This window comes from Hypanus sabinus, chromosome 13 (assembly GCF_030144855.1).
Source record: "Hypanus sabinus isolate sHypSab1 chromosome 13, sHypSab1.hap1, whole genome shotgun sequence".
Classification (NCBI taxonomy): Eukaryota; Metazoa; Chordata; class Chondrichthyes; order Myliobatiformes; family Dasyatidae; genus Hypanus; species Hypanus sabinus.
The window spans coordinates 63,310,680-63,325,832 of NC_082718.1; the positions used below are offsets into that span (position 1 = coordinate 63,310,680).

A 15,153-nucleotide genomic window follows, 5' to 3' on the forward strand; every position below is an offset into this window, starting at 1 on the left:
GAGCCTTTCTGGTTGGCTGCCAGTAACTTGTGTTCCACAGGGGTCTGGGTTGGGATTGATTCTTTTTGTTACATGTTAATGATTTGAATGATGGAATTGATGGTTTTGTTGCAAAGTTTGTAAATGATTTTAAGATAGCTGGAGGGTTAGGTAGTTTCGAGAGGTCCAATCAGCGTCGGAAGCAAAGAGAAGCTAGTATAAAAGGAGTGCTTTGCGGGCATTCAGACATTCCAGAGGTCCAATTGACATTGGGACCCTGCGAATTAAATAAAAGTACAGAAGTGGCAAGTGGGGCAGCCATTGTTGGGAGTAGGCCAGCGGTGAGAGTAGGCGCGTCAGGCTTTGACTTTAGAGGCTGAGGCCAAAGAAACAGGTTAGAAGATTTATTGTTAACCATTGCACAGTGCAGGCAGGATAGCACATATGGCAGTAGAATGTTCCACCTTTAGGATGTGGGAATTCATTGAACCTGATATTCTCCCTGATGACTACACTTGCGGGAAGTACAGCCAACTCCCGCTTATGAAAGACTGCTTTAAGTTGCTGGAGCTGGAAGAATTTAGGATCACCCAGGAGGCAAAGCAGGTGTTTTATACACCCAGAGTACAGAATTCAGGGAGTAGACGGGCAAACACTGAGAGGGATAAAGGGAGACGGAAGTTAGTGCAGGGTTCCCACATGGCTATTCCCCTCAGCAACAGGTATCCCCCTTTGGATACTGCTGAGGGGGATGACCTATCTGGGCAAGGCAGCAGCAGCCAGACCAACAGCACCTTGGTTGGCTCTGAGCCTCAGAAGGGTAGGGTGAAGTCAGAGCAAGTCATAGGGGACTCAGTAGAAGATTTTGCAGTAGCAAGAGACCCCAGAATAGTGTGTTGCCGCCTCAGTGCTAGGGTCCAGGATGTCTGAGTGGCAGCAGAATATTCTTGAAGGGGACAGCGAGCAGCTGGAGGCAATAGAGGTCCTGCACAGTAAATTTAGGGAGTTAGGAAGGAGGCTGAAGAGCAGGACCTCCAAGGTGGTAATCTCCGGATTACTCCCAGTGTCACGAGCTAGTGAAGATCAGAACAGGAAGATAGTGCAGATGAATGAGTGGCTGAGGAGATGGTGCAGGGGGCAGGGTTTCAAGTTCTTGGATCACCGGAACCTTTTCTGGGAAAGGGGTGACCTGAACTGGAGGGGAACCATTATCCTGGGAGGGAGGTTTGCTAATGCTAGATTTGCAGGGGTTGGGAACCGAAGTGAAGAGGCAGAGGATGGGGTGGTTGGCACACAATTTCTGATAGTTTGAGGGGCAGATGATAGAGCAAAGAAACACTCAACCAGATGGTTTGAGATGTGTCCATTTTAATGCAAGGAGTATCATGAGCAAGGTGGATAAAGTTAGAGCGTGGATCAATGTGGAGTTATGATGTGGCCATTACAGCGACTTGGATGACTCCTGGGCAGGAATAGCTACCAAGTGTGCTGGGCTTTAGATGTTTCAAAAAGGGCAGAGGGAGGCAAAAGAGGTGGGGGAGCAGCACTGCTAATTAGGGATAGTATCACAGCTGCAGAAAAGGAGGAAATCATGGAGGGATTATCAACTGAGTCCTTGTGGGTGGAAGTCAGAAACAGGAATAGGGCAATAATTCTACTGGTTTTTAGAGACCCCCACTAGTAACAGAGACATTGAGGAGCAGATAGGGAGGAGTTTCTGGAACAGTGCAATAATAATAGGGTTGTTGTCCCTATTATTGACTGGCATCTCCCTAGAGCAAGGAGTTTAGGTGGGGTGGAGTTTGTTAGGTGTGTTCAGGAAGGTTTTCTGATGCAATATGTAGATAAGCCAACTAGAGGAGGGGCTGTACTTGATCTGATATTGGGAAATGAACCTGGTCAGGTGTCAGAGCCGGGACTAGACAAGATATACCCCAGGCTACTGTGGGAAGCAAGGTAGGAGAATGCTAAACCTCTGGGCATCATCAATAGGGACAGGAGAAGTACCAGAGGATTGGAAGGTTGCAAACGTTGTTCCCTTGTACAAGAAAGGAAGTTGAGATATATCAGGAAATTGTAGACCACTGAATCTTACTGAGGCAGGATTTGAGCATTTAGAGAGGCATAATCTGATTAGGGGATACAGCATGGCTTTGTCAAGGGCAGGTAATGCCTTACAAACCTGATTGAATTCTTTGAGGATGTAACAAAACACATTGATGAAGGTAAAGCAGTGGATAGTGTATATAGATTTCAGTAAGGCATTTAATAAGGTTCCCTATGCGAGGCTCATTCAGAAAGTAATGAGGCATGGGATCCAAGGAGACTTTGCTTTGTGGATCCTGAATTAGTTTGACCATAGAAGGCAAAGGATGGTTGTAGGTGGTTCGTATCCTCCATGGAGGGCAGTGATCGGTGGTATTCCACAGGGATCGTTCCTCTGTGATTTTTATAAATGACTTGGATGAGGAAGTGGAGGGATGGGTTAGAAAGTTTGCTGATGACACAAAAGTTGGAGCAGTTGTGGAAAGTTTGGAGAGTTGTCAGAGGTTATAGTGGGACATTGATAGGTTGCAGAACTAGGCTGAGAAGTGGCAGATGGAGTTCAATTCAAATAAGTGTGAAGTGGTCATTTTGGTAGGTCAAACTTAAAGACAGAATATAGTATTAATGGTAAGACTCTTGGCAGTGTGGAGGATCAGCAAGATCTTGGTCTATGTTGTGTTAGCCTCAATCAACTGTGGGATTGAGTTCAAGAGCCATGAGGTAACGTTATAACTATACAAGACCTTAGTTAGACCCCACTTGGAGTAGTGTGTTCATTACTGGTCACCTTACTACAGGAAGGATGTGGAAACCATAGAAAGGGTGCAGAGGAGATTTACAAGGATGTTGCCTGGATTGGAGAGCATGCCTTATGAGAATAGGTTGAGTGAACATGGTCTTATCATCTTGGAGCAATGGAGGATGAGAGGTGACCTGATAAGAGGTATACAAGATGATGAGAGGCAGTTTTGCACCCCTTATCTAAAAAAGTACGTATTGAAACTGGAGATGGTTCAAAGGAGGATCACAAAAGTGATTCCAGGGTACAATGGCTTGTCATATGAAGAGCATTTGATGGCTCTGGGCCTGTATTCACTAGAATTCAGAAGAATGAGGGGGACCTCATTGAAACCTAATGGTGAAAGGCCTTGATAGAGTGGTAGAGAATACGTGCACAACGCTGGAAGAACTCAGTAGGTCAAGCACCATCCATGAGAAAAGAGTAGCCAATGTTTTAGGCTGAGACCAGAGACCCTTGATAGAGTGGATGTGGAGAGGATGTTTCCTATGATGGGAGAGTATGAAAGAGGGGCATCCTTTTAGAATGGAAGTAAGGAGGAATTTCTTTAGCCAGAGAGTGGTGATTCTGTGCAATTCATTGCCACAGGCAGCTATGGAGGCCAAGTCTTTGTATATTTAAGGCAAAGGTTGATAAATCCTGTCAGAGCCAACAAAATGTTCTACAGAAAGGGAAGATATTCTCGAACTCCAGAGTGTCATACTACCAGAAACAGTTACCTATCAATTTTTATGGGTATCTGCTTTTGAAAATCTCAATTGATGCAGTTAACTAGACTAACATTGCCCTTCTCCTACAGCTAAACAACGCATTATAATTCTCATAGTTAGGCTTAGTTATTGGAATGGAAAAGATTGTTCACAGATTGCATTTAAACTGGAAGAACAACTTCAAGTGAATTTCTACTAAATTGAAGCAGATTTTTAGTACTTAAAGTGGGACATCCAGCTGGAACCCAATTGCTACTATTAATCCAATATCTCATTGGCCATCTGCTGCAGCAAAGGTTATTATAATGATCATTTTGAATCAGTGGCTTCCCTAAATAGAAGCTGCAATGAAACAATAAAAATTAAGGAATTACTTGTAATACCCATTTGTCTTTGGTTATATCAGACTCACTTTCAGAATGAAGATATAATAAATATTATGTAGTGTTCACAAATCAATGGATAGGCTGAAAAGACAAGACAATTTTTTGATTTTTTTCACAACTTGAAAAAGTCAATAGTTTAAATATAAACTTTTACCATTTAGAGCACAAAAGTCATGCTCCATCCCAGAAGGTCTACGTCTGCTTTTTGCTCCCACCTCTGTAACCATCAGTTGACCTATTCCTATCTCCTTTGCTAATTTCCCTACTAGTCCATCATTCTGTTTTTGTCAACTACTCAAGGACTCACTGGTTACATTTCTACTGAACTCACACTGGATGCTTTAGTATAAATTACAGTGGTGCTAGAACGTTAAGAGCCCTGTAGAATTTCCTCTATTCTGCATAAATATAACCTAAAATATGATCAGATCTTCATGCAAGTCCTAAAACTAGATAAAGAGAACCCAATTAAATAAATAACACAAAATACATTATATTTGTACAATTATTTGATAAAAATGATCCAGTATTACATGTATTTGTTGGAAAAAGTGTGTGATACCCTTGTACAGCAATAACGTCAACCAAATGTTTCCGGTAACTGTTCATCAGCCCTGCACATCGGCTTGGAGGAATCTTAGGCCATTCCTCCTTACAAAACTGCTTCAACTCTGGATGTTAATGAGTTTCCTTGCATAAACTGCTCGCTTCAGGTCTTTCCACAACATTTCTATAGGATTAAGGTCAGGACTTTGATTCGGCCATTCCAAAACAAGATTTTTCTTTTTAAACCATTCTGTTGTTGATTTACTCCTATCTTTCTAATCATTGTCTTGTTGTATTATTCAATTTATATTAAGCTGCAGGTGATAGATTGCTATCCTGACATTCTCCTGTAAAATGTCTTGATATAATTTTGAATTCATTGTTCCCTCAACAATTGCAAGCTGTCTAGTCTGAGGCAACAAAGCAGCCTCAAACCATGATGCTCCTTCCACCATGCTTCACAATTGGGCTGAGATTTTGGTGTAGGTAGTCAGTGCCCTTTTTCCTCCAAACACAGTTGTGTGCATTTCTGTCAAAGTTCAACTTTTGTCTCATCTGTCCACAGAACATTGTCCCAGAACTTTTGTGGTTCTTTTGCAAACTTGAGACATGCAGCAATATTCTTTTTTGGAAAGTATTGGTTTCCTCATTCAGCATTGCACATTGTGATTTTTACAGGATACCCACTCCTAGCAACAGTACTGAGTTTCCTCCATTTGTAGACAGCTTCTTTTCCCGTGGACTAATGAACATTCAGATCTTTGGAAATGCTTTTGTAGCCTCTTACAGCTTCGTGCATCTTTACAATTCTCCCAAGGCCCTCTGAGAGTTGTTTTGATTGAGGCATGGTGCACATAAAGATTTTTTTTTGAGAAGAGCTGGCTCTGTCAGTTTTTCTTTTAAATATGTAGGGCAGGGCACCTCTACAACCCATACCAACAATTTCATCTCATTGACTGGAATACCCGACTCCAAATGGCTTTTGTTGAGGTTCACGTACTTCTCCCCGCCCCCAAACAAATACATAATTATGGGATTGTTTTTCTCAATAAATAAACGAACAAGTATAATGTTTTTGTGTTATTTAATTGGGTTCTCTTTATCTAGTTTTAAGGACTTGTATGAAGATCTGATCACGTTTTAGATCATATTTAGCAGAAATAGAGAAAAATCTACAGGGTTCACCAACTTTCCAGCACCACTGAATACATTTTATCCTTGGCTCCTTTCATGTGCATGTAAAACTACATCTCAGTTTCCACTTGCAAGAATCCAATTCTGTCCCCTCTTTGCTTTTCATTTTTGGTATCTTTTCTATGTAATGTTTTTTTTACTTCACATGCCCTTTTGTAGCCAACTACTGAGAGCCATCCAATTCTGGTCTAACTAGTTCTACAGCTCAGTACAATGTACTTTGTTTTAAATTGTTCCACAATCAGTCCTCTGCACTGCCTTGGTTACTCTCCAACTTACATGTTCCCCAATGGATAAAGAATCAATATCTTGCATTCATCCATAATAGAACACATTTGCCAAATAAATACCTATTCCAATCAATAGGGAAGACACACAAAATGCTGGAGGAACTCAGCAGGCCACGCAACACTTATGGAAAAAGAGTACATTCAACATTTCTGGCTGAAACCCCTCAGCAGTACTGGGGAACCAATCCCCAGTTTGACAGCATTTTATTTTTAAACAAGATGGAAATGCTTCTCTTTAAGAAAAGGCAATGCAGCCTTTTACAGACCATCAACCCACCTCAAAAGACTCTTAGAATTGTATAATTTTAAGTATGCAATGCAGGTATTGTGAATGGACCACTAACTGATGTTAAAGTAATGTGTTGGACTCCAAAGCTTAGTATTTACATTACAACAGAACTTTCAGAAAACCAAAAAATGTCAATCTGGAGATTTAAAAGTTGGTAACACATGGAGGTCCTGTTTATTTAAAAATTTTATTGAGGTAAGATATCTAAAGTTGAAGTAACAATTTTGCATAGCATTTCTTTACAACAACCAACAATTTTCATATAGCAAAATGAATAATCATCTTTTAACCAAATTGGGTAAAAGCTTTTTTTCCCTCTATTGTACTGTATAAAATGCTGCTATGATATAGGTCAACTTGTCAATAAAAGCTAGTTGCACATATGTAAAATTTCAAGTTAGAGCCACATTTACAAAAAATAGAATCTTGAATCTAAACCTTGACTGTAGAAAACATTTGAGACACATTCTTTTCCCATTTGAACTCATTTTATGTCACAACCATATTCATGATTAACTTTAATCTCTTTGATACACATTTTAGAAAAATATCCATACATTAAGAACTTCTCACTGTATTTCAACCAAAATAAATTTCACCAAAATTAGAACAGGCATAATCATACAATGGTCCCAGAAAGAGGAGAGAATTCAATAGCTCATTAATGAGAACTGAAAACATTAAGACCCCTCTTGATCATTGTTTAAAATTTTAGAAAGCATCAATGCAAAAAAAGCACGGGTCTAACAGATTATGCTGCTGCCTCAGCTCCAGAGATCAGGGTTCAATCCTGAGCTCCAGTGGTTAGTCGAGTTTGAAAGTTCTCCCTGTGGGTTATCCTTTCCATCTACATCCAAAAGACACACTAGTTGATAGATTACTGGCCACCATGAAATACCCATAGTGTAAGTAGGTGGTGGACATACCACCCTATGTATATAAGCTCTATATTTATGTTTGTGTTCTTTATCTTTAAATTTTTTGTGCTGCATCAGATCTAGAGTAACAATTATTTTGTTCTTACACTTGTGTATAGGAAATGACATTGGACAACCTTGAATCTTGGTTAATGGGGAAGTTGCATTGTGTGAACTCCAAGAACTGCCATACTGGGTGAAATAGCTTTCTATGCAATAATATAAGAAATATGAACATGGGTTCTTAAGGGATGTTTCAATGACAGCTGATCAGGCCAACAGTAGCACAGTCACAGCTCTAAGCAACAAGCACAGCATGAAATTAGCATGGTTGATGCAATTTTATAAACACCTAATCTGACCTTTACCAAGTCTGCAGAAGATGTGGAATACCACCAAAAATCCACATAAAAGTAAGTTCACAGGTTGTCATGAATTATTTACAAGATCATCAACTATTTGATGCTTTAGAATTCCCAGTGTGCTCAATAAAAGTAAAAATATTACTATGAACCTGATGCAACTATCTGCCTTAATAGGCAATTTTGTAGCAATTTGGAATTTGCTTCAAAACCTAAGCTTGGCACTTTGGGTGGATGGTAAAGATCAATGAAGCAGAGAGAGGGGAAAGTAATCAAGGATTAACAGACTGCTTCAAGATCCGTTGGGCAAAAGTATGAGTAGTCAAGCAGCATGACTTGAAGAAAGAAAGCATGGTGTAGAAATACTGATCCAAAGCACACAAAAGATATAAACAGGCATTTAAAGGTGAAAAATCATATTAAGAACACAGTTGAAACATTAAATGTCATATTACCAAGGATGAGGTTGCACTTTTTTGAGCCCTGATATGCAAACAGACCTTTTTTTCCTCTGTGAATTTTGCACGTTCTTACTTGAAATATATGTCACACAGACTCAAGAACCTTTCCCGATTAAAGGTGACCCAAAACAGATTCTTAATAGTTTAAATGATGATTTGGTTTCCTTTTCAGATGTAAATTCAAAAAGATGAAACAGTAAATGGTCTATGCTTTCATGAAAAGCATGGAACAAGGAACAAACTACCTTCATTATTAACTTCACACTGACACTAATCACTTTATTACACAATTACCCAAATGCTCACTGATGCAGTCGGAGACTTGCACAAGATTTATGGAATTTCAGTCCCTTTTATAAAGCCAGTACTTTAAACAAAATTCAGAGTGGAAGGGTACTTTAAAGAACTGGGCATCTCAAATGATCAAACACGAGGACATCTGCAGATGCTGGAAATTCAAACAACCACACACACAAAATGCTGGTGGAACACAGCAGGCCAGGCAGCATCTATAGGGAGAAGCACTGTCGATGTTTCGGGCCTTGTCATGATCTCCGGGTTTCCCAAAATGATCCCAGTAACCAGTCTACAAGAGCTGCTTTCTGGTTTCTGCAAGGTAAAGTACCAAAAGACCAGTTTCTGTACTGTACAAATTCAATGACTAAGAGCTGGAGAGTTACAATAAGAATAGAAAATTCTTTCAAAAGCAATACACACAGAATGCTGGATGAACTCAGCAGGCATCTATGGAAAAGAGTAAACAGTCAATATTTCGGTCTCAGCCTGCTGAGTTCCTCCAGCATTTTGTGTGTACTTTGAATTTCCAGCATCTGCAGATTTTCTGGTGTTTCAAATGTAATCAGCTTGAATTAACTCTGCTTCTATCTCCACAGTGATGCATATTCTGTTTTTATATTAATTGTTAATTGTTATACAATCATATTCAAAATGATTTCCTACATTAAAGCACAACATTTCAACATTTAAAGTATAACTCCAGCAAATTGCATTCATGTTCTGAATTTCTCAAAGAATTTTCACCAGAACTCAATTAATCTCACTTAGCTATAGATTTGTATTTCAAAGCAAAATTAGAACTGCGTTAAACCACATCAGAACAACAGCCCATGAGGCAAAGGTTATTAATCACTTTCCCTTGTAGAAACAACATAGAAACAAGGAAGATGCAGAGCATAAGGAAACACATAATGGGATTACCTCGATATCTAAGAGCAGGATTGATACAATATACTGAATTATTTTGCATTACAATTAGCTGAGGCTAAATAACTGAAAGTAAGATACCGGATGAACGTCTGAGTGAAAGCTGCAGCTATCATTTTTATGTATTGCATTTCCTCCAGACCTTTTCCTAAGTAACTGTTTCACACCAGCAATATTTTGCTGGCTCCAACATGGTCACATGTTAGCAACAGCCAGTACTGAAATACTGTGTAAACTATAGTATATTGTAGCAGGGTACACATCAGCATTTGTCAAATCATGGCGATAGCACAGCAGCGTCAACTCCTATCCAAACTTGCAGTATGGCATGATATATTCAATTTTTGAAAAGTAGGTTCCCTACTAGGTGAGAGTAAACATTTGGCATGGACGAGAAGGGCCAAGATGGCCTGTTTCTGTGCTGTAATTGTTATATGGTTATTTGTTCATTTAGAACAAATTATAACTGAAGAGTTTAAATTATAAACACAAGCTCAAACAATTCAAGAGTTCAAACAAGAGAATCTGCAGATGCTGGAAATCTAAGCAACACACACAAAATGCTGGAGGAACTCGGAAGATTAGTCAGCATCTTTGTAAAAAAGTACAGTCAACTTTTTGGGCCAAGAACCTTCGGCAGGCCAAGAGTTAGGCAGTTAACGGTCAGACGCAAGTGCAAAAAATTTTGAAAACAGTAAATAAAACTTCACAGGACCCTTTACCCAGATTGGGCAGAACACAGAAACAGGACCATGTGGTTAGGAAACTATTAAGTTGTAAGTGGTAGATGGAAGATTTTGAAAGGTGATAAATCTGTGAAGGTTTGGGAGATGGTGGCCAGGCGCTAGTTGGCCAGGTTCTGGTCCAGGGGTAAGTAAGAAGTGGTGTCTGATATCTGCCATCTGACCCCTGTAAAGTGAAGGTCAGTCCTCCAAAATACAACACCACCATCCTTGTCTGTGGGGTAGATGCTGTGGTTGCTATCAGGGCAGACAAGAGTGGAGAGACGGGGGTGAATTCACAGGTTGGATGGGGTGAAGGGATTGGAGATGTCAATATGGCTAATGTCAGGCAAACAGCTGAAAATGAAAAAAATGAGAGGGGATAAGAGGCCAGAAGGGAATGTCTGTTGAAGATAGGAGAAAGGATCATCAGTTGGGGTAAGATTTCTTACCAAAGAAACTAGCATGGAGACAGAGGCTACAGAAAAGCTCAACACCTGATGGATCTCGACCTCTTTGAACAGGGATACAAAGATCACAAGATAGAGGAGCAGAATCAGGCCATTCAGCCCATCAAGTCTACTCCACTATTTGATCGTGGTTAATTTATTTTCTCCCCAACCTCATTCTCCTGCCTTCTCCCTGTAATCTTTAACACACTTACTAATCAAGAACCTATCAACTTTTGCTTTAAATATTCCCAATGACTTGGCCTCCACAGCCATCTGTGGCAATGAATTCCAGAGATTCACAACCCTCTGGCTCAAGAAGTTTCTCCACATTTCTGTTCTAAAGGGACTCTAAGGTGAGATCTCTGCTACACAATGAGGGTGGGGGTGCAGATTTAGTGAAGTACAGTTAAAGCTAAGTAAATTAATAAAAAATAAAGTTAAAGAGGATAGTGAAGACACAACAGAAATGTGGAGCTGGGATCAGGCAGAACATCAGGAGAGGAAGAGTCAGTGGCTACATCAAGGAATGCAACACAGTTGTGTGGGCGAGTTTTTATAAAATTTTATTTATTTTAGCAATAGACTGTGGAGTAGACTCTTCAGGTTCATTAAAGGTCTCATCACACCAGTAAAAAGTGGAACTTTCAAAGTAGGAACTGGAAGAGTACCTGGAAAAGATTCACATCAACTTGAAAAGGCAGGAACATATGATCATTCCATTTGACATCCCACCAATTCAGTCCCCCATTTATCACCTGGATTCTGACAGGCAGGAGCAGCATCTGCTCCAGGGCCTAATGGAGTACTTTACAAGAACGCACCAGATGTCTTGCAGTTTCTCTGGAGGCTCATGAGGGTAGTGTAACAGAGGTGAATAATACCCAAAGTGTGGCGGGGGTCTGGTGGTGTCCTTATTCAAAAGAAAAGCATGCAGAGAACAGTCAGCTATGATCAATCTGTCTTCTGAACGTTGAGGGGGAACAGCTTCTTCACTAAGCACAGAAGCTGGCCAGCTACCTGGAGAAAAACAAGTACATTGACACATCTGTATAGAAAGCAGGAATTCCAGGGTTCTCCGGGTGTTTGGAACAAACAAACATAATGTGGCATCTGATCCAAGCAGCTAGGAAGGACATTAAAAAATCTCCATGTGATCTTCCTGGACCCCGCCCATTCATTCCGCTCAATTCCCCATGCACTCCTCTGGGAAGCATTTGATACCAGAGCCCATCACAACTCTGGGGAAGTTGTACTTCCAAGAACTGCAATTGTGCTTCACAACAGTAATATCACCCCTGGTCTTCATAATGGCCATGGAGGTTATTATCAGGGCTAGTGGTAGGCAGTAAAAGAACAAGTGCTGGACTTGGTCTTCTTATTAGGACATACATGGGCAATATAACAACACTGATCACTACTGCAGCTTGCACTAAGCGACTACTTGGAAAGCTACAGGAAAACATCAAGTGGGCCAGAACGAAAATCAGACCCAGCAAGTCACGAAGCATCTCTACAGTCCAGGGAATGGTGAAAGACAAAGTTCTTCATCTGTGATGACCCAATTCCAACAGTGTCTGAACAGCCTGACAAAAGCACGGGTAGGTGGTACAACGCCAGCCTCAAAGACAAAGAGCTGGTACTGCAACTAAAGCAACTAAAGCAGCCTGGATAACATCGACAAGACCATGCTGCCAGGAAAACTAAAGATCTAGTGTTTACAATTTGGACTCCTACCCCAGGGGATGAGGCCACTCAGTGTCTACGAGGTATCACCAACAACCTTGAAAAAGCTCGAGCGAACCACCATGTCATTTGTAAAGAAGTGGCTCGGTGTCCAAAGGTGCATCAGTAACATCAGTCTCTATGGTAAAGGAGTCCTTGAACTACCTTTCACTGGCCTTATAGAAATTCAGGTATTCCGAGGTTTGTCAATCAATGACAATCAAAGACCCTCATGAGAAGACCATCAGTAACACTGCACGGACCTTATCAAATGGGCGGAATCGGACCCCAGTTGATGTGGTGCAGCAACAGCAGCCCTTAGGGATAGAGACGTTGTGGGGCAAGTCCAACAGGGCAGGGGCAGCTTTGTCTGACAGCAAGTGGACCCACCTGGCACAAGGCCACTATTCCAGAGCAAAGGAAAATGGTTGTCAAGGAAGTACAGTGACAAGAATAGTCAGACAAAAGTGCAAGGGGCTAAGCAGGGACAATGGATGCAGTGGGAAAGCATTGAGAGGAGGGAAGTCAGCTGGAAGGACATATGGGAGATGGAAGCAAACAGACCTAGCTTTCTCATCAGAGCTACATATGATGTGTTTCCCTCACAAGAAACCTCCACCGATGATTCAGTGAGAGCCCAACTTGTCCCCTGTGCCCGATTCTGGCACCCCTCAATCATATCCTGGCAAGCTGGAAAACCAGCCTCATACAAGGCAGATACATGTGGCATCAGAACCAGGTCTTGAAGAGCCTGGTAATGCCAATCGAGACCAAGAGGATAGCAACGACCTCACTGCCCCCTAGAACAACGAACTCTCTGACACCAGCAGCATTCACCCGGGAGGGAAGGAACAGGCCAACTAATCTACCCCCTAAGCCAGATACAGGGCAGATGAACATGGCCCTTGACTGGAAAATGCTGGAGGATGTCAATAAACAACTCACCTTTTCACCAGAAATTGCTACCGCCAACCTTAGACCACACTAATTCATTACAGATCATCTACATCATGAAACACAGAGTCCTGTGGGAGGATTCAGTGGCTGAAGCTTATGAGTGCAAGAGGCTACACTATGCAGATCTAACTGCTGAAGCTCAGCAAAGGGGCTGGAAAACCAAAGATTGTGCTGTGGACGTGGGTTGTAAGGGATTTATAAACACATCCACCGTCAAATTGCTGAAGGAACTAGGGATCCATGGTCAGACTCTACAGTAAACCATCAGAACCACCGGGGCCACAGAAAGTAGTAATCAATAGCTTTGGATCAAGTGAAAAAACATCCCTTGGGCTCCAACTTAGCATCAAGAGTGGGAGGACACAACGAGGGATGACTCTGGGGCTCAGAAGTTATCATTGAGCCCTCTGGAGATGTAGTGGGCTAACTGATGAAACATAGAGGAAAGAGGGTGCCCACTCAAAAAGCCCTGCGTGTCAACCCTGTGCCACCCCCAACAAGGCAACCTCGAGCAAGTGTTCACGACCCATTGGTACAAGGGATATTAACATCTTATCCTGTGTTTCTTCATTTCTACAGTAAATCTATACTGCATTTTAGCAAGGCCTTCACAAGCTACAGAATCCAAAACTGACATAACTTCCAAAAATATTTTCACCAAGGCTGTGCAGAGCTGGAGCACAACCATCATCCTCATTTAATTTAGAAATAAAATTAAACATTACTTTTCAATTTGGATGTCTGTGGAGGGGTCACATTAATGGATAAAAGTGCATGTTCAATACAAGATCTTAAATGTTGCAGATAAAATATTAGAGATTTAAAACCAAGGATCACTGCAGATTCCACAAAGACCATTATAATACAATTAACCAGTAAACAATGTAAAAGCGATGTGTCAGATCAATGGAAAACAAAACTAAAAGACTGACAAAATAGATATATTAACACTGTTACACCAAACAATAAACTAACGGTATGAGGTCTCCATTAGTGATCTGTTGAACTCCACATACCAGATATGAAAATTACAAATGCTGTTCTGTACGTACATAATTATTATAGGATGGTTATTTCATGTAAAGCAATTGAAAGCATTTACTTCGACACCCAAATAATTACTTGATAAAAACACTATAAAACTAGTAATTATGCACCTTTTTAAAAAGGAAAGTCTGACATCAGTGTAGTCATCCATAAAATGCATATCCACAAAATCCGTGGGCTAGGGCTGTGTTGAGAAAGTAATTATAACGAGTATACAAGCTGTAATTGTGTTGCTGGTGTTCAGTTATTACCAGGTGAGGCAGGTGGTGATGGTAGTTTAGTGCCATGAGGGAGTCGACGGATATAAAAGAGGATGTAGGCCTGAGCTTTGCAAACTTCATCCACGGTACAGATAGTCACTGTTGAATCATTACAGTGGACCCACAATCCTACAAAAACCAAAATACTCATATTATAATATAAACATATTAAAAGATAATGCTGCTATTTGAGGGTGAAAATGTTCATGCTCCTCAGGTACCATTACATGCAAACGAAAAGAAAGACAGCATACTTGACCATGGGGAAACACCGGACCCCACTCTCTAGAAAGGGCTGTGACATTGCTGCAGTAATAACCGGGAAGGAAGTGATCTCAGAGCAAAGGCCAACTGCAGCAGAACAGTATCAGCCAAGATCAGTGTTTCACCATTTGCTCTGAACATACCTCCAGATTGAAACTGGGTGGTGAAGGTCAAAGGATTCTTATTTCACATTTTAAATTTAATTTAGGAGCACCCACTGTTTTGGAGTAGAGCAAGCAGAACCTTAAGTCAAAATACACAAATGTGCACAAGAATATCACAAGCAAGACAGAGCAAGAGTGAAAACCTTCTGAACTTACTTTAGTTCAGAGTTCATTAAATCAAAAGTACAGTCCACAGCACTGGTCACTCTTGGGACACGAACCTCAAACCCAGCCAAAGCTACAAACGAATCCAATCAAAGTTCTTTGAATGAGACATGAGTGAGCCATTAATGCAGTTCCTACTTTCACCAGCCAATTATAAAACATTGGATCAATCCCTTTAAGAAAGATTTGTATGAAAT

At 40.9% G+C, this 15,153-nt stretch overlaps 1 protein-coding gene across 1 annotated transcript in view; it reads right to left on the reverse strand.

Annotated features, from left to right (window-relative positions):
* Nucleotides 1-6,407: 6,407 nt before the first annotated feature.
* usp44 (ubiquitin specific peptidase 44) overlaps nt 6,408-15,153 on the reverse strand; it is a 64,633-nt gene continuing 55,887 nt past the window's right edge. Inside the window, exon 6 of the mRNA XM_059987802.1 lies at nt 6,408-14,492. Within this exon, the coding sequence (XP_059843785.1) occupies nt 14,344-14,492 (149 nt within the window). The 3' untranslated portion in view covers nt 6,408-14,343. The remainder of the gene's footprint in view (nt 14,493-15,153) is intronic.